The 21439-nt window shown below is 39.9% G+C and overlaps 1 protein-coding gene across 3 annotated transcripts in view; it reads left to right on the top strand.

Annotated features, from left to right (window-relative positions):
- Positions 1 to 21439, top strand: part of TBL1X (transducin beta like 1 X-linked) — a 396289-nt gene that overhangs the window by 304124 nt on the left and 70726 nt on the right. For all 3 annotated transcript variants that reach the window (XM_040338145.1, XM_040338146.1, XM_040338144.1), the window contains one exon: positions 16381 to 16526. In XM_040338145.1, the coding sequence (XP_040194079.1) occupies positions 16381 to 16526 (146 nt within the window). The remainder of the gene's footprint in view (positions 1 to 16380; positions 16527 to 21439) is intronic.

The raw sequence follows: 21439 nt of genomic DNA, 5'->3' as shown, positions 1-21439 counted from the left end.
CAGCGGGCCAAATGAAAAAACAGCCTTGTACGCCGGAAACAGCCCGTCGGACATTTCGAACGGACATGTTTGCTCGTGAGTACTCGGCCTAAGTACTATGTTACACTCGTCTAAAGAGCATGTCGAACCCAAGACATAAGAACTTATATACAGTATGTAGAAAGGTAAACAGAACATAGAAGTCTCAAAATATTATTCGGTATTAAACATGGGGTGAAGTCAGTCCTTGTGCCTATGCTCTACTTACTATTAGTGGGGAAAACCTTGACACATTCTGAATCTAATGTCTCTGTAAAAATGTATACATTTTCATGTGGATATATTGCTTTGTGCAATGGATTAGTAGCATGCTTGGGAACTTTCAAATGTATTTTTAGTTTATTTCCTCCCTCATAAATGACATTTCCAATAGCGGTCTGCTTCCTGCGAATGCTAGTTTGCTAGTTTTATCCAAGCTAGTTTTATCCAAGCACCTTGAAACACTTGAAAATACATGCCATAATAGGAACTGTTTCAGTTATTTGGAAGGATAATTTAAAAGACTTTGCCGTGTTATTTTGCAAATGAAGGACATTTACAGCAAGCAAAATCAATCTTATAATCATGGATTTATTTTAGTAACATTTTATGTAGATTACCTCTTTTAGTCATTATTTTTATAGCTGTTAAGAATGTATGAAAATGAGTAGCAATCATCACGTATGCATAAACCTGTCTTACCTGATCAAGAGTTTTTAAAGCATAGTTTATTAACCAAACACTACAGAATAACATTGACTTTGTAAAACTATGCTTCCCAAATAGCAGACAATTTAGCATTTCTGTGTTCTACAATGCATCAGGCATAGCTCTCTTCTAGGACATAGCAACATGCTTGTATTTATAAACATAGAGGTACTATGTTAACAGAAAATACAGTGTAAAAGTAATGTGAAAACTCTTATCTCACTTAAATGTCAAGACAAACTTTTTTTCACACTACATAGTTGAAAAATACATTTAAATGAGGATTTTTTATTATGTCATCAACAGTAAGAACTTGTGATAGTGCCATGTTAAAATATTGAATTGGTGACATTAGAGATCAGAAATAAAAGGACTAATTAGGTTAATTGCTATGGAAATATGTCAGTTGTTATACAGTAACTGAGAAGCTTCTTAGATGCATTTTTGCATATTCTTAACACAAGATAACCATCTGTTAAATCTAGAAGACAATGTTATATAGGAAATTTGTAGAGTGATTTTTTATACAGTAAGATTGGTTTACTAAAGGAGTATTGCTCAATGTTTAAAGTGAATGTTCTCTAATGCCCTGTACACACGACCAGTTTCCTCGGCAGAATCCATCAAGAAACTTGGTGGGAGAGTTTTTTTGCTGAGGAAACTGGTCGTGTGTACATTTTTCATCAAGGAAACTGTCAAGGAACTCGTCTAACCAAAAAGAGAGCATGTTCTCTTTTTCCTCGACGGGAATGGAGAAAATTGGCTCGTCGAGTTCCTCGACAAGCCTAACAAGAACTCGACGAGGAAAACGAGTTCCTCGGTCGTGTGTACGAAGCCTAATGCCCTGTACACACAACTAGTTTTCCTGACATGCCAAAACCCAACGTTTTTCCCTACGTGATTCCTATCAAGCCTGCCTTGCATACACACGTTCAGTCAAAAAAACGCTCAACCAAAGTGCAGGGACATCCAACACATATGACGGCACTATAAAGGGGATGTTCCATTCAAACCGCGCCACCCTTTGGGTTGCTTTTGCTGATCCTCGTGTTAGTAAAAGTTTGGTGAGAGATGATGTTGCTTTTCAGCCTTGTGCTTTTCAGTTTCGTTTTACCAGAACGAGCGCTCCCGTCTCATACTTGATTCTGAGCATGCACGTTTTTTCCCCTTGGAAAAGCATACCCACAAGCGGTTTTCGCAAAGAGAAAAAGACTGATGGGAAACCCGACGGGAAAAAATAGAGCAGGTTCTAATTTTTTGGTGGGCAGTTTTCTCGCGGGGAAAACTTCTATGGAGCATACACATGACCGGTTTTCCCAACCAATCTAAAAAATGGCAGTTTTTTCATCGGGAAAACCGGTTGTGTGTACGAGGCATTAGACTGTAAACACTAATGCCCTCTTCATAGATATAATTTGGTAACAAAACCCCCAATTAATCAATCCATTAACCCCTTCAGCCCGAAGGTTAAAACAAATCTTAATGGCTAAGCCCAATTTTGCAACTTTTACATGTGTTAGTAAAACTGTACATCTCATCACAACTACTTTGTGAATCCAGGTGAATTATACCTCATTTTTTTTCAAGACATATTGAGCTTTCATTTGGAGGTTACATAGTTACAAAGTTACATAGTTAGTCAGTTTGAAAAAAGACACAAGTCCATCTAGTTCAACCAAAAAATATAAAAAATACAATGCCATATATACAATCCTATACCCACAGTTGATCCAGAGGAAGGCAAAAAACCCCAGCAAAGCATGATCCAATTTGCTATAGAAGGGGAAAAATTCCTTTCGGATCTCCAATTCGATTTTCATGGATCAACTTTACCTATAAATGTCAGTACCCAGTTATGTTATGTACATTTAGGAAATAATCTAGGCCTTTTTTCAAAGCAATCTACAGAGCTTGCCAGAACCACCTCTGGAGGGAGTCTATTCCATATTTTCACAGCTCCTAATGTGGAGAAAGCTCTGTATTTGGAGATGGAATCTTTTTTCCTCTAGACATCCTCTGTGATGACCTTAAATTGAATAACTCAACACCAAGTTCACTATATTGACCACTTATGTATTTGTACATGTTGATCATATCCCCCTTAATCTCCTCTTCTCAAGAGGGGATAAATCCAGTTCTTCTAATCTTTCCTTAGAGCTGAGCTCCTCCGTGCCTCTTATCAGTTTGGTTGCCCTTCTCAGCATTTTCTCCAGTTCCCCTATATCCTTTTTGAGAACTGGTGCTCAAAACTGAACTGCATATTCCATATGAGGTCTTACTAATGATTTGTACAGGGGCAAAATGATATCTCTCTCTCTTTGGAGTCCATACATCTCTCAATACAAGAAAGGACTTTGGAAACCGCAGCTTGGCATTGCATGCAATTATTGAGCTTATGATCTACCACATCCCCCAGATCCTTCTCAACCATTGATTTCCCCAATTGTACTTCCCTAGTATGTATGATGCATGCATATTCTTAGCACCCAAGTGCATAACTTTACATTTATCAACATTAAATCTCATTTGCCACTTAGTTGGTAGTAAATGGTTATGGAGATCTTCTATTTTTTTTATTATCAAAGAATCAAAACTGGGCCACAATAGTAAAACAATTTTTTTTTTTTTTTAATGTTGCTGTATATTTATTGTTATTACCATAACCTTCCACCAAAGATCAACCCAAAATAAATTCTCCTGCTCCTGAAGATCGCAGCAATACCACATATGTATATGTTTGATGCTAACTGACACTGATGCTAGTTTTAAAAAAAAATGCTGCCCAAAATATACTGACCCTGATCTTTGACTCTGACCTTTGACCCTAACATTTGACCCTTAATTTACCCAAACACTAACCCTGGCACTGACCTAGATCAAACCTTGGAAAAATGAAAACAAGGTGGGATTTTATATGGGGCCATGTCAGGTCATGGCATAGTGAGATCAAACCTTGATCTAAGTATTTTTTCTTTATTTAATTTTTTATTATTTATTCCTCTAAGTTTTTATATTTACACACTTTTTTCTCTCTCTCTGCAAGGAGAAAAGAGATAGATTATATCTTTCCTCTCCATTTACAGAGAGCGAAACATAGAGGTGGGCTCCACATTGACTAATCACTGTGGTAGCCAATCAGAGGATACCACAGTGATCAGGTGACCCGGAATTGGAGTTCCAGGACCCGATCCTTGGTAAAGGACCTGAGGCAATCAGCAAGACCCCGGTCTCTGTGCTGGGAGAATTCTGTGCGGCACACTCTCACCACAAAGGGCGATATGCATATATGTGACCCCACGGAAAAAGAAGCCCAGTGCAACGGGGCCGCAAATATATGTTATGTCCGCGTCAAGGGGTTAAACATAGTTAAATGATTAGCAAAAATACCTTTCATGATTTGTGCAGGTCATGAGATTGCTTTTCATTCCCCTTCACTCTGTACAGTCCAGGTAGATGGGGCAGCACGGCATGAGCCCTGGTGACATCACTGCTGCTTATTTCCATCCTCTGCCCCCTGTGTGTATAAAAAGTGAATAAATGCCTTGTATAAACACTATATAGAAAGTTTATTCTGCACACTATAATTGCACACTTTGTTAAGTGATTGCTTTTTTGAGGATAAACAACTATACAGTACCTGATATCCTCTCTAATGATTTATTAAGTGTAAGACAGCAAGGTTGGATGCAGGAACTGTGGTCAACCATGTACTTCATCCTGATAGACAATAGTGTTGAGCAGAATATGCCATATTCGATTTCGCGATATATCTCGAATATATATTCGAATATTCGAGATATATTCGCTAAATTCGAATATTCGTGATATTTTATCGAAAGTAAATGATTGCGATTTTTCGCTATTGCGAATGCGAAAATAATTGCGATTTTTTGATAACTGCGGTAGGAGCACTCTGATTGGCTCAGAATATTCGTGATATTTTATCGAAATATCGCAACATGCGAATGCGATATTTATTGCGCAATTTCGAGAAATGCTGGAGGAGCGCTCTGATTGGCTCAGAATATTCGTGATATTTTATCGAAATATCGCAACATGCGAATGCGATATTTATTGCGCAATTTCGAGAAATGCTGGAGGAGCACTCTGATTGGCTCAGAATATTCGTGATATTTTACAATACAAAATAATTGCGAATATTCGGCAAATGCGGAAGGAGCACTCTGATTGGCTCAGAATATTCTTGATATTTTACAATACAAAATAATTGCGAATATTCGGCAAATGCAGAAGGAGCACTCTGATTGGCTCAGAATATTCTTGATATTTTACAATACAAAATAATTGCGAATATTCGGCAAATGCAGAAGGAGCACTCTGATTGGCTCAGAATATTCTTGATATTTTACAATACAAAATAATTGCGAATATTCGGCAAATGCGGAAGGAGCACTCTGATTGGCTCAGAATATTCTTGATATTTTACAATAGAAAATAAAAAGTGTTTTGCATTGGTGGTGATTCTTTACTCTATCCATCTGTCACAGCCGTTTGTCAATCAAACACCTTGAAGATTGAATACGTTCATGCTGCATGCTTTGGACTTTTTTTCACTTCACATATCAAAGACATTTTTATGAAAGATTATTTTTCTATTATTGGGACTATATTTCTTTATATATTTGTTTCACTGTGTATTTCACAAGTTGTTTGCGCTTGCTTATTTTATAATTTGCCCACATGTCTTGTCACTAGACATATTTTTTATTCTTGTAGAGCGACTCCATTTTCTGTCTTGTATTAATTTATGTTGTATAACATTTTTGAGTTGCTGCTGTATTCTCCCCTTTTTTAAGGTATGCGCAATTTTTTCCTTCTTACAAAAAATAATAATATCAAACATACAAATATTCATAACATACACATACACAAAGCCCCCCCCTTTTGCATCAGAGACAATCAGAGTTCTCCTACCACAGTTATCGAAAATTCGCAATCATTTTCGCATTCGCAATAGCGAAAAATCGCAATTTTTTTTTTTTCAATTTGGCAACATAAAAGGATCGCCTCAGCTTAGCTACTCGGCCCAGGGTCTCTAATCATACCAGCAATGCTTTTAGACGTCGATAGGATGTGATCTGTTTTAAAAATCAAATTGAAAAAATGCGAATATTCGGAATTGCGAATATTCACCGCGAAATTCGAAATATAGCGCGATTTCTCGAATATGCTATATTCGAGTCGAATATTCGCAATGCGAATATTCGTGAGCAACACTAATAGACAATGCTGCTTGTAACTTGGACTGCTGGAAGATGGAGTTGGACAAGGTACACATGGCACAACATTATGTGTTTTTAGAAACCGGAGCATGCACAATATGATGATGCTAGATCAACTTTCAAATTGTTGAACAAGGAAGTTGGTATAACTGGCAGGATCATAAAGTATTTTTCCATACTTAAAAATATTCAATAAAGGGCATTACATTTGGACTAATTTAATTGAGAGGATTTTATGATGAATGTGTTTTTGGATTTACAAATGCTTTGCAAAATATATCAAGGCTGCATTCTCTTCAGTCATCTAATTATGTACAAGCAAAAATGATGTTTTATTAATTTAAGTTATTTGTAAATGTCTGCGCCTCCGTGTCAAGTGCCACACTAGCAATCTGACCTACTGAGGCTGGATTAAAACACTGGAACCCATGGCAACTCTTCATGCCCTAAATCTGACCCTATGAGCTACACAAAGTTCTCTGGTTTTGCTGGTTTCACATAGCAGACAGTAGAATGCATTAACACTTTAACTTTGTCAAAGCATCTATCACATACTGCACCCGGGGTGCCACATATTGGGGACGTATAACACCTGTATTATATTCTGATAAATTCGGTAGTTCATGGGGGTAAACCGCCCTCCTTGCGATTTTCGTCCCATTGTTGTTCTTTAACTAAAACAGATTTGATTTTCGTCATTGTTTTTGTCAGTGGTGTACTTTTAGTATCGTTTTTGTCACTGTAAAAATGCCACTGACGAAATCTTTTTTTTTCTGATTGGATATTGGAAACAGCTTACTATAGATGCATATGGTACATTAACAATTTACATTGTTGAAAAACATAAATCTATGCATAGGACTAATAATGCGTATATATCTTTGATGAGCACATGCATAAAGATAGCCTAAATGTGTCCTGTAAAATGCCACAATATCCTTCCCCGGTGGAAAATTTAAAAAACATGTAGAATCGAATTGGAAAAAAAGGTCTTATCATGATCAAGGTCAATGTTATATAGCATATCATGATAGTTATTCCACACCAGTATGCAATATATTTGGTAACACACAGGGCACATGTCATACTAAATTGAAGAACTACTGTCTAAATGATAGCCTGCAGCCAGCCCCAAAGGAGTTAAGATATCTACATTTAATTATGGATTATTTTTCTGTGTCATGTGTATGTTGGAATGAGTATTACATGTTTTCAATGCAGACAGACTTCCCATGCAGAATGAATAAGTATGCATAATCGGAGCTTTCGGTGGTGTCTTTAAAGCCTTGTACACACGATCGGATATCTGATGAAATCGAATCCGATGGATTTTTTTGGCGAATATCCGATGAAGCTGACTTTCATCAGTCTTGCCTACACACCATCAGTCCAAAATCCAATTGTGTCTAAACGCGGTGACGTACAATACTACGACAAGCCCAAAAAAATTAAGTTCAATGCTTCCAAGCATGCGTCGACTTGATTCTGAGCATGCGTGGATTTTTGACCGATGGAGTTCCATACAGACGATCGGATTTTTCTATCAGTTTTTTATCCAAAGGAAAAATTTAAAACATGTTCTATTTTTTTCACCGATGGAAAACAAACCGATGGGGCCCACATGCGATCGGTTTGTCGGATGAAAACAGTCCATCGGTCTGTTTTCATCGGACAAACGGATCATGTGTACAGGGCTTTAGTGTTAGAGAAGTAAAAGGGTCAAGTGTATATATACCCTGGGACATTACCCTTTCATATTCCACCCTGTGCAGAGATTTTGCTGCTCTGGGACAAAAGTCCAAGCACCAGCAGACTGAAAGTGATCATCATTGGCAGAGGTTAGCTGCACATTTAACTCTTTACATACACACACAATAGCGACATGATGTGTTTTAACAGAAACATGTACCGTTTGCATCCGCAGTTGTAATTCTCACCTTTAGAGAAGATGGCCGGGATTCACATACATCGGCGCATAGTTATGCCGTCGTAGCGTATCTGTTTTAGGCTACGCCGGCCCAGTTACACTACGCCGCCGTAAGTTAGAGCGCAACTTCTTTGTGAATACAGGACCTGCTGCTCTAACTTACGGCGGCGTAGTGTATCTGAGATATGCTACGCCCGCCCAAATCTTTTTGAATCTCGCCCAATATCTCTAATTCCATCATATCACTCAGAGCACCTAAATCCTCCCCAGATACCTTTTAGGTCTTCCTATCCCATAAAGGTTAATAAAATCGCCTTTAAAATAGTCTCATTTACTCAAATCCACTCCATGACTTTTTAATGGAACGTTATCACAGTGCTGGACAAATCCGATCTTTCTCTGGGCAAAATGATCCATCTGCACCTTTTTAGATTCATTAATTCAGAACATGTTTTTAAGATCATATATCTACTTCATGTAAGGTTGATCATTTGGAAGACTTAAGCTGGCCATACATGAATTTCAATCTGTGTATGGGAAGGCTGGTTGTACTCAAGTCGATCTATCAATGATAAAGGGTGAGCTTATGTGTCTGCGTTGGAGCCCCAGACAACTGTGCAATAACAAATTGCTTTCCAAAGAAACAAAGTAGCAACCAAGTACTGTATCTTTATGATACTGCATATTGCAATATACAAGTGAAAAAAATCTCTTCTGAGACAGTTTTCTTCATCCAACATACACTACTTTAAGGCAATTGTTTGTATTTATCCGCTGCATATAGCAAAACTATTTTTCTGTGACTATGCATGCAATAGAGTCTATCACACAATCTTCTGATAAGATGAACAAGTAGCTGAAAATACAGCAGTGAAATTCTAGAAATATAAGAGGCAGGCATTGTAGCACTAGGCTACTTAACCTCCGAAAAATGAAGAGAGGAAAACAACTAAGGCAGAAGGCAACAGGAGAAATCCTTATTTTGTAGAAATTTGAAAGATATCTTGAGGAGAAAGAAAAAAATGTGGTGATGTACACACATCTGTGAGGTTGCTGAGCATCTATATAAGGGGTCAGACAACCTGGTATAGGAACATGTGGGAAACATAGCTGTCCCTGTGCAGAGGCAGTTGCACACAATGCTAAGTAGGATGATCAGGACAATCCTGCCCACTGCAATCTAAAGATCCTGGTTTATTTGCAGAAAGAGATCTTGGACAACCATATATTCGGAGGTAGTGTCAGCAAAAGCGTTACAATTTTAAAGGATGAGCTAGGAAGCTAAATCTTCATAAAATGATGCCGATATATTCTTTCATCAGTGTCCTAAGCACCATCCCAAGGAAGTGGTCAGGATATTGCCATGAAACGCGTTACCTGTGTCTTTACATGATTCAATGGAAAATAGACATCAACTATATGAAGAATCAGCTTTCTAGCTTATTGTTACATTTTGCTGCCTCTGCTGACACTACTTTTCAATTTTATGGTGCTGCAAGACCTCTTACTGTAGCACAATGAAGTCAGTGTGGCACTTACAATTAGATCGGTACTGATCACTCACTGTGTTTATTCAGAATAGGAAGGAGCCAATAAATTACATATTTACCAGCTTTTCCCCCTGCTCTCCACCCTAAAACGTCCCCTACAGAAGCCAGCGAGAGAGAAGAAATGGGGAACCCACAAACACTGCAGGGAGGGGGACATGGAGGGGGAACCTGGGCAGCAGGAGGAATCTGCACCGCATGGCGTAATTAGGATGTGCCCAGGCACATGCCGTGTGCATGCCTATGAGTAGATATTTAATACCTTGAAAGCAAATTGTCAACTGTATGAAGTTCTTATTAATGCTTTCTTCAGATTTTCATACTGCTGCTTTTGTCCTCCTACATAATCTGGTAAGGGCTGCCTTTTGCCATAGTTGTTAACCATCTTATCACCCATGTCAGGTCAGGTTTGATCTGGTGGTGAAAACGTTCTGTGAATGGGCACCCACACTACCAAAGAGCCTAAAAATGCCAGAATGCCACACTGCAACATAATTCAGGACAGTATCAGATCTCTAATTTTAAGTACAAGAATGAATTGAGTTTTTCAATAAATTCTCAAAATTAGAACTACTAAAAATCAGAGCATAGCTGTGATCCAAAACCAGAAATAGAAATGTTAATGTTTTCCTTTCATTTCAAGACAAATGACTGTTGGGAATGAAAATAGGAACCATAGCAGCAATGCGGTGTAAAGTACTGCATTCCCTTAATTTATATTTTATCTCGACAAATAACACAGCAGTGCTTTTTCAGTGTAGTTTATTTGCTGCATAAGAAATATGCAAATCAAAACATAAGGCTGTGTTTTTGGTTGCAGAATAGCTTCATAAGAAATCCAGACATATAATTATTTCCAAATAGCAGAGAAAGCACAGAAAAAATGTTATTTTAAGCAGATTAGTCTTCTGCCAGAGACCCACAGTATTCATTGCGTGTATCTCATTGGAATTATGACTGCTGATAATGACTTATACAATGCCTTGGTCCCATTTCATATATTCTTTTGTGCAAGGGCTCTTGATAACTGTATCAGTTTCATATAAGTTAGCTTTTATAAAGACTGTTAATCACATTGTTAATAAAATAGAATGGTATCCATCATTTTTTATTATTATTATACAGGATTTATATAGCGCCAACAGTTTGCCCAGCGCTTTACAATATAAGAGGGAGACAATACAGTTATAATACAATAAAATACAAGAGAATTAAGAGGGTCCTGCTCAGAAGAGCTTAAAATCTAATAGGGTGGGGCAGGTGGTACAAAAGGTTTTAACTGTAGGGAATGAGCTGATGGAAGTGGTAAAAGATTAGTTGGAGATGTGATAGGCTTTCCTAAAGAGATGAGTAGCAAGAGTAGGGGATAGCCGACAAGTTGAGGTAGCGAGTTCCAGAGGATGGGAGAGGCTCTGGAGAAATCCTGGAGATGAGCATGGGAGGAGGAGACAAGAGAGCTTGACCATAGGAGGTCTTGAGAAGAGCGAAGAGGACGATTTGGGATATGTTTGGAGATAAGATTGGTGATGTAGCTTGGGGCAGAATTGTGGATGGCTTTGTAAGTTGTGGTTAGTATTTTGAATTTAATTCGCTGGGCGATCGGGAGCCAGTGTAGGGATTGGAGGAGAGGGTTGACAGACATTGAGTGGTTGGTAAGGTGGATAAGTCTGGAAGCAGCATTCATGATATACTGAAGAGGAGCCTGTGGAGAGGCAGGAAATTGAGAAGGGAGTTGCAATAGTCAAGGCGAGAGATAACAAGGTAGTGAATGAGGAGCTTAGTGGTTTCATTTGTTAAAAGGGGTGAATTTTAGAGATGTTACAGAGGTGAATTCTACAAACTTTTGACAACGATTGGACTTGGGGCTGAAATGACAAGTCAGAATCTAGGATTACACCTAGTACCCTGGCGTGAGGGGAGGGACTGATGGTTGCATTGTTGATTTTGATGGAAAAGTCATGGAGGGGGGAACGGGCAGGGGGGAATATTAGTAACTCAGTTTTAGAAAGATTTTGTTTAAGGAAGTGGTGCGACATCCATGCTGAGATGTCAGTTATAAGTTAGTAATGCGAGAGGAGACTGAAGGAGTGAGGTGAGTCGTAGACAGATAGATTTGGGTGTCATCGGCGTATAAGTGGTATTGGAAGCCTTGGGCGGTTAGCAAGTGACAAAGGAGGAGTTGTAGATAGAGAAGAGATGTGGTCCAAGAACAAAGCCTAGGGGGACCCCCACAGAAAGGGGCAATGGAGAGGAGGAGACAGAGTTGCAGGCAACACTGAAGGAGCACTGTGATAGATAGGCAGAGAACCAGGATAGAGCAGAATCTTGGAGGCCAAGGGAATGTAGTTTATTGAGAAAGAGCGGATGGTCAACGGTATCAAAGGCTGCAGAGCGGGGAAGTAGAATGAGTATGGAGTACAATCTGTTGGTTTTAGTAGTTAATAAATCGTTAGTGAGTTTTAGTAAGGCAATTTCTGTGGAGTGCTGCGAGCGAAAGCCAGACTGTAAGGGGTCAAGAAGGTTATTTTTACTGAGGTAGAAGCCAAGATGGTTGTAGACTAGACATTCTAGAAGTTTAGAGGTGAATGGGAGCAATGAGATTTAGAAGCATTAAGGGCCATGCTCACTCATTTTAGAGCTAAAATACAATTTCAATTAAAAAAAGAACAATGCCCCAACTCCAAAAATGTTTACCTTGGACCCCAAAGTCTTCTACAATGATGGTCATGCCTGTGTAACTATAGATTTAAATTCCGCCACGCTCCTAATGCCTCTATTGTAGGAGTACTGCCCAATTAAAACCTATAAAAAGTTACTACACAGGGCAGGCACTCAAGCTGGCCATACAATAGTAGAACCGTGTTTGAAAATGTTTGTTCTAACTACATTCATTCAATATTTTAATCATTAGTGGGGTCAAACTGAATTTTGGGAAAGTCAATTGACCCGTAAATTAACTGTTGAAAGACATTTTTTTAAGTACTTTCAAATGGCATTCATCATGTCATCGGATGTACTGATGAGAATTTTCATACAACCATTTGTTATAAAATCTACTAATATTTAGCCAGCTTAAGAAAGATTTTGGGGCCCAAGGATATAAACACTTGGTGAAGTAACTGTTGCCAAAGAGCACAAAGTAGGCACCTGGGTAGGGGGATTCTAGGTTAGATAAGTTTTTTTGGAAGGGCTGAGGTTTTTTTTAGGTTAATTTGTCCTTTAACATCTTAGGCCCCGTACACACGACCAAACATGTCTGCTGAAACTGGTCCGCGGGCCAGTTTCAGCAGACATGTTCGGTCGTGTGTAGGACTGAGCGGACAGAATTCCAGCAAACATTTGCCCGCCGGGCCTTTTCCCAGCGGACAAATATTCCTGGACTTGTTTTAAAACAGTCCGCTGGAATCCTGCCCGCTCGGACATGTTCGGTCGCCTGTACAGCCCTACCGTACATGTCCGAATGCCTGCCATCCCTCGCATGCGTCGAATGACTTCGACGCATGCGTGGAAGCATTTAACTGGCAGGCCCGCCCACGTCGCCGAGTCATCGTCGCGGCGACGCCGCGGACACGCCCCGCGTATTGTTTACGCGCGGATTTCTGTACGATGGTTAGTACAGCCATCGTACAGAAATCCCCGGGCAGACATGTACGGTGAAAACGGTCTGGCGGACCGGTTTCATCGTCCATGTTTGCCCGTGTGTACACGGCCTTACAGTGAAAATGTCTAAACCATTTCAAACTTTTGTAACCATTTGTACAGCAGTGGAGATAGGGCCAGCATCAGCTTATCAGGCTCTATTGGATTGAACTGTATTGGCCATTTAACACAGAGAACTTCCAGAAAGGAAGAAAGAGCAGTGCAATAATCTTATGAGTGTGCTGCTGCTCCTTCAAGGTCGAATGAAATGCTGCGGCAGGTCATAGACCAGGCTGCACAGCTCAACTACAATGAATCCTGTATAGAGGGAGTCCTATTTCACTACAGATATCACACTGAAATGTATTTTACTATAAAGGGACCATAATGGGAAAAGCGGAGCTTGTCATCCACCAACTCAGCGGACATCAACGGAATGATCTCCCGCTGAGCTGGTGGGAGCAGGCAGACTCCACAGCGACAGAGTCTGCCTCGTGTGGAAGGGGCCTAGTACTAGTAAGATTCCACTGGATTTGTATAGGATAAAATACGTTTTTCATCATTTCGCACCTCCAAACCATACACAACCTGGCCTACCAGTAGCTAAATAAAGCCCCCTATTTACAGTGACTCTAACTTTCTAACATCTACAGTGATAGGGTTAGACACCTACCCATTTTTCTTATCAGGGAGATGTCCAAAGCATAGTCCTTTTGCCCTTTGAACACTTGCCAAATGACCCACTCCTCTAGTGCTATCTGTAAAATGTTTGCTAGAACAGAACAACAGACTATCTGTTTTTTTACTTCTTAGCTTTTAAATTGCATTTTTAATTTTCAAAAAGGAACTCTCTTAACACAAAACATTATTATCATGCACAAAAACATGTAAGTCATTTGGTCACCTATGGTGCAGAGCATTATATAACTGGTATTCCAAATGCAAGGTGCTAAAATTGTTTACTCTATATATTAAATAATGTACAGGCTTACTCAAAGAGCTGGAACAGATTTCAACTTTGTGTTTCAAACAAACTGTAAGGGATAGAAGCACACTCCACACATGGTCTTTGAGGCTGTATATAGAACAAAGGAAAAGAAACTGTGCTATGAAAAATTTGTGCAAATAAAGTAGACAACTTAATCCCAAAACTTTGTCAGAAGCTGTATTTCTCCTGTATAACATTAACTCAGTAAAAATATATTGGAAGAAAAATAGAATTGTGCTAAACCTCTGAGTCATAATTAAATTACTGTGTTTAACGGCATATAACACGCACCTTAACTTTAGGAGGGAAGTTTCAGGAAAAAAACTTTCCACAGCCCCCTGCATGGTATACAGGGCCCCATGCATAACACAGGGACTCCCGCACTGTACACAGACCCCCGCACTGTACACAGACCCCCGCAGAGTACACAGACCCTGCATAGTACACAGACCCCGCACTGTACACAGGCCCCCGCACTGTACACAGACCCCCGCATAATACACAGACCCCACACTGTACACAGACCCCCACATAGTACCCAGACCCCTGCACTGTACACAGACCTGTACACAGACCTGTACACAGACCTCCCCATTGTACACTGACCTCTTTCATTATAAATCCCCCTCCTCTGCACTCCCAGGAGACCCCCAGTCTAGATTGCCAGTATGCTCTGGAGTATAGAGGGCATCGCTGCCAGCCCCTTCTCATGCGCCGCTCCTCCTGTGTCACACAATGTGGATCGGAGCTTCTGAAAACCTCCATTGGCGCTGTGGACCTGGTCATGTGACTGCTCTCTTTCATTGACGATCACATGACCGCTCTCCTCCTCCAATCAAAAGCTACACTAGAGGAGGGGGCAGAGCGGGAAGAGGAGAGCAGCCAGAACGTGTGGCGTTGGTGGAGGGATTTGAGGGCTTAGATTTACACTGATAGTGACGCGGGGCGAGCGGTGTGTGGGAGGGGGCTGGCAGTGGTGTTTTATGGCGTTTGGAGTGTGCTGGCCGCGCTGTCCCAGGGCCATAAAAGGCAGGGCGGCCAGCCTGATACCCTCCCAATGGGTGGCACCCGGGGCGGACTGCCCAATCCCTGCCCCCCGTTGGTAAAAAACAGATATCGGCATATAACACGCAGGCATGATTTACCCTCTGTTTTCAGGGTAAAAAATGTGCTTATGACAAGGAGGCTGTTTGTTGAAACAAAGGCGCATATCACTTTGCACTTGAACATCGGATGCACACTTTGCAAACTGCAGCACACAAAATTATTTCTCCTGTGGCATCAGCATTTTCCTATAAACAAGAAACAGTGCCGTTGTGTGGCATTGAATGGAACTGTTCGGCGGTTTTAACATTCAACCTTCTTATATCCAGTGATGTTCAGAATGTGCTTCTATTGCCCCGTACACATATGCGGGATTTCCGACGGGAAAAGAGGGGAAAGCAGAGAACCTGCTCGGTCAGTCTTTCCCCCTACACAGACGGTTTTCCCAACAGGAAAACTGCAATGGAGCTTTGTTCAGGAATCATGGCTGTGTGTATGCTCCATCGCAGTTTTTTCCATATGAAAACTGCCAAAAAACGCTGGGCAAAAGTCTGCTGGTTTTACCGGCTGGAAAAAAGAGAGCTGGTTCTCTTTTTTGTCCGGCGGTTTTTGGGCAGTTTTCCCGTCGGAAAAACTGCGAGGAGCATACACGGGATTCCCGGCCAAAAGCTCTCTTCGCAGTTTTCCCGTTTGTTCGAAAAAAAAAGTTTAAATCTGCTCCATCTTTTTGAATAACCCTGGCTATCTAATGAAACATGTTTCACCTTTACAGTATTTTATCCTTATTTTGCAGCATAGGATAATCTAGATTTCCTTTTAAAGCATTTCAACTGAAAGAAATGGCTCAGCTCTACTGGTCACCAGATAAATACTGAACATTGTACATCAAATCATAGCTGGGTGCACAAGCTTATCTCTTCAGGAGGTTTCAATCAATTACAATGCTGAGGATCATTATGCTTCTATTTCCTGCACAGGCATAATTGTTTGGAAGACATAATCTCTAACATCTCGCATACCGCTAATAAAAATATCTATTCTGAATAGGTGGTGTTTTTTAGGGCCAAAATATGTAAATTTGGGGGAATTTTATTAGCTAGTAATTTTTTTTTGTTAATGACAATATAAAATACATTTTATGTATTGTACCATGGAGCAGAAAAATTGCCCAACCTGGTTATAAATCTGCTGGTTGTTGTTGTTGTTATTTTTTAAGCAGGGATTTTTTTTTTGATGAATGTCATAGCTGGCTTTCCTTGTTTTCAGGTTTCTCTCACTCTGCATTTACATTTGGAATTGAAAGTCACATCAGCCAGTCTAACATCAATGGGACACTAGTGCCACCTGCCGCTCTTATCTCCATCCTGCAGAAAGGTTTACAGTATGTGGAAGCTGAAATCAGTATCAATGAAGTAAGTGTCTTAAATGTAAGCATGTTAACAATGATTCATTGGAGGCATCACATTGCAGTCAAATTGGCTACTGGAAGTAAGCATCTTATATGGGTGTGTGCATGTCCTGTGATATATTATGTATAGAAGTGACGCAACACATTGTTTTGTTGATAGTAAACTGGTAATTAATACATCCTTACCTAAGAAAGTCTCAATTTAGAAAACCTAGAAGTCAGAAAATGAGAGCAAGACAAGAGCAGCTGCCTATAGCAGCTAGACATAATTGAGGTATCCACTTAAAGCCAAACTCCAACCACAAAAAAAAAAAAAAAAGATAAAAATGAATAGTCAATATTAAGATAAAACAAATAAACCAGTTTTGCTACAATATTCAGCCTCATTCCAGAGATTTCTTCCCCATTACTTTTATTCTGACACTAGATGCCCCCAGTCTAATAGCCAGCATTATTTAGCCCACTTGTACCAAGGTCATCCATTAGGACAAAAAAAACCTTAGCAGATAACTGTAAGGCACTGTTATAGGGAGAACAGTCCATCAGCAAGATGAAAATTCCTAGCCTGAAGTCATTTTTTCTCCTTTGCCATTTATGAAATAATAGTCATACTGAAATTAACATTGCATGGGTACAGTATTTGCACAGTCATGTTCAGGAAGAATTAGCAAATTGCTTAATCCATAGTAAATCTGTTGCAGTAAAAGTATTACGCTGACATGTACAGAATGTTGTATGTAGTAGAAGTTGTAACTTTGGCCGGAGAACTTCTGATGCATTTATGCAATAAAAACTATAATAATGTCTCCTCTGCCAATGTGCCAATATTGGGGCTGATGATAGGATACTAATAAACCCAACATGCCTGCAATAAATTCATACTTAAGTAATTACTGGATGCCAGCCCATGTAAATTAGATTATGAATATACTGTGCATCAAGTTCAAGCTCCTGTGGAGCATGATGGAAAATGCAACACGATCCTATCATCTCATTAGCAAGTTTATAAATTAGAAAAAGGATGCAGTGCTATATATATTTGCAAATGAGTACACAATTAAAGTGACAGTACAGGAATGCAATAAGGCCAATGACTGGCCCCTGTGGCATATATGAATATTGCAGGATATAAAAATGTGCAAACAATATAAAGTGACAGTGAAAAAATGTATTAAGCCCATGACTGGCACCTAATAGTGAAATATAAACAATATGAATCACAATGTCCATCTAAAAAGATGTAAAAAACGTAAGTGAGTCTAAAAGAAGTAGAAAAAGTGACTTCAAGTAAGAAAAAAATCATAAATGGTCAAGATTGAATGTTCTGCCTTTATGAAGGTAAACCACCATGGAAGAGGTTCTCAGTACCTCCTGGAGAGGACAACCACCAAGGACAGGGTTCACCACCCAATGTGTAGCCACAACCACATAGAAGAATTGGGTACTCTTACCGGACACTGTGGACCCTCTGCCAGCGGCAAAGTGCCAAACATGCAAAACGTGAATTTCCTAGGAACCAGCAAACAGGAGTGCATGGCAGTACGAATCCAACATCCAAAAGGGTTATGCTCCCATCATCAGAAAAAGAGTCATAGAGGGAATAAATCACCACATAGCATAAAATCATTGATCATAAAATGATTATCAAATAAAGTAATGCACTTACATCATTTTAGACAAATACAGGCGTTGTATAGTGTGATCACAGGAAAGGAATAAAAATGCAGTATCATGGAGCCACCACAGTACGTTCTGATGTGTTTCGTTCACTAAGACGTCATCTGGGGTATTAGCTGGCGCCCATGTACTGCACCAATATAAAATGTAAGTCATAACTAATTTGCCAATCATGTCTGGGTGACCGCATATCCACCGGACCAGAAGTGGATTTGAAATGGCAAGTGGCGTGCATTCCAAGCCTCTAACTAGGCAATATAGAGTCTTATGATCAAAACATAATGGCATCCGTGGCATGGACCAAGACTAGATTTGGCCTGCTGACATGGAGCATCATGTGATAAGATCATGTGTTTAAAAGCATGGCACCCAAGACACAGACCAAGTATCACCTTGGTCTGATGTCCTCAGACTCAGCGCCACGTGATGCACCAAAATGACGCTCAGCTTTATAGCCAAGCATCACTCTGGACGGGCGTCTGTTAGAGATATAGAACCACAATGGCGGCCATAGCGCAAACCGAGCCCTGCTTTGGTCTGCTGCCACCTGACATCCCGTATTAGAATCATGTCTTTAGGGAACGTGACACTGAAGATGCACACCAAGCCACTCCCAGGTCGGCTGACACATGGCGTGACATCATGTGATGAAACTAAAATGGCATTCTATCTGAGAGCCGAGCTTTGCTCTAAACAAGCGATTTATAAATATAATGACAATTATGCCTTGATATATAAATATAATGACAGTTATGCCTTGGTATACCAGGCCATCAGATAGTTTGTGCCAACACAAATATAAAAGTTCTAAATCTTAAAGCATGTATGACATACTCGTCTAAACAAACCTGAGCAACGTGTAAAATAGACACAGTAGAGTTTGATAATAGACAAACATACATGGTGTCTAAAAATTAAGCTACATAATACCTGAAAAAGTGGAATGACGTATAAAATTGCTAAAAACGTGTAAAACAGGATACAGAATTATAATGTTCAGGATTTGTTGATGAACGCATTAATGTCCCAATCAATATTCATGGGCTCAATAAGATTTCAATTCGTATATATCCAGAATGTCTCTAAACGCGATACACCTCTAATACAAGAATCATCTCTCCAATGTGCAATAAATTACATTTTATAATTAAAAACTGGGTACCTGAAGGGTGGCGAAGATAATGTTTCGGGATACTTTAATTAGCCTTGCCATTCTTGATATTTGTAATGTGTTCATTTATCCTAACAGAAAAGGGACGTATAGTGTGATCCACATACTGTTTCATGCATGGGCAAGATAGATCGACTATATGATGTGTAGCACAAGTGGTAAAGTGTTTCATTTGATGTGTGCAGCCTGTCGCGGTGGACATAAAGGCCTCGGTTTTCCTCCTGCCACCAGTGTTATGATGACATACAATACACCTATGGCAAGGATAGAAACATTTTAGCTAATGGAAAAAGGAAATTCTCGCTGGGGAGTCAACCACATTTGGTGCGACACTACCTTGCAAAGAATAGCATCCCTATAAATAACTCATGCTTGATCAGGGAGTACAGGGCCTGGATAATGGTCAGTTTTCAAGACCCTCCAATGCCTGCTTTCAGCTAATCTCTTTGATTTGTCTGTGTTGTAATGAAGATGTAGTAAAAAAAGACCATTTGAACTTTTGATCATCTTGCTGGTGGACCCCGTCAGCCAACAACATATTACTATATTCAAAACGTTCTGAATTACAACATCAATGTCCTTAGCTACATACCCCTTATCAATAAATCTATGCTTGATGACCAAAGATTGGTCCACAAAGTCAGACACATTAGTACAATTGCAACGTAAACGTAACAATTGACTACGGGGGAGAGATTTTAACCAGGCGTTGTGATGACAACTGTCAACTGGGATGTAACCATTCCTATCGGTTGATTTAAAATGTGATCTCCAACTGATAATTCTTGACATTAATTTATAAGTCTATAAATGTATTTTAGTTGTACTACACTCATAAGTTAACGAGATACCTCTATTGTTAATATTCAAATGTATCATGAAATGATTGAAGGAATCCAGATCTCCATCCCAAAGGAGGAGGATTTTGTTTATGTACGTCACCCAAAGTAAAAAATTCCGGTTTCTTCTGGGCATAGACGACATCCTCCTCCTACTTGGCCATAAACATATTCACCAAGCTAGGAGCGAAGGGGGTGGGCAACTACATGGCGAATGAGGTTTAATGTAGAAAAATTAACAATAATGCATTTGGGTGGCAAAAATATGAATACAATCTACTCACTAGGGGGAGAACCTCTGGGGAAATCTAGGATGGAAAACGACCTGGGTGTCCTAGTAGATGATAGGACTCTTGTTAGCTGCTGCTAACAACGCAAACAGAATATTGTCATGCATTAAAAAGGGGATTAACTCCAGAAATAAAGCAATAATTCTCCCACTCTACAAGACTTGGTCAGGCCTCATCTGGAGTATGCTGTCCAGTTCTGGGCACCAGTCCTCAGGAAGGATGTACTGCAAATGGAGCGAGTAAAAAGAAGGGCAATAAAGCTAATAAAGGGTCTGGAGGATATTAGTTATGAAGAAAGTTTGCGAGCACTGAACTTATTCTCTCTGGAGAAGGGACGCTTAGGCCTCGTACACATGACCGTTTTCCTCGGCAAAATCCATCAAGAAAAATGCTGGCAGAGGATTTTTGCCGAGAAAAACGGTTGTGTGTATGTTTTTCGTCGAGAAAACTGCCGTGGATCTCGACGAGAAGAAAAGAGAACATGTTCTCTTTTTTCTCGTCGGGAGTCTCAATTTCCTCGTCGTGTTTCTCGTTGGGCTGGTTTACGACGAGAAACACGTTCATGTGTATGCTTAGAAACCCGCGCATGCTCAGAATAAAGTATGAGATGGGAGCGCACCTTTGGTAAAAGTAGTTTTCGTAATGGAGATAGCACATTCGTCACGCTGTTTACAGACTGAAAAGCGCGGATTGTCTCTCACCAAACTTTTACTTAACACACAGTAACATGAGATTAGCAAAAGCAGCCCCAAGGGTGGCGTCAGTGGATTCAAACTTCCCCTTTATAGTGCCGTTGTACGTGTTGTACGTCACCGCGTTTGAGAACGTCAAGATTTTGTCTTGACAGTGTGTATGCAAGGAATGCTTGACAAGATTCTCATCAAGCTTGACAAGAACCTCGTCGAGAAAAATGACGTTTCTTTTACGACAAGATTCTCAG

The sequence above is a fragment of the Rana temporaria genome, chromosome 2 (genome assembly GCF_905171775.1).
Source record: "Rana temporaria chromosome 2, aRanTem1.1, whole genome shotgun sequence".
In the NCBI taxonomy this organism is placed as follows: domain Eukaryota; kingdom Metazoa; phylum Chordata; class Amphibia; order Anura; family Ranidae; genus Rana; species Rana temporaria.
This window is presented reverse-complemented; position numbering and strand designations above follow the sequence as displayed.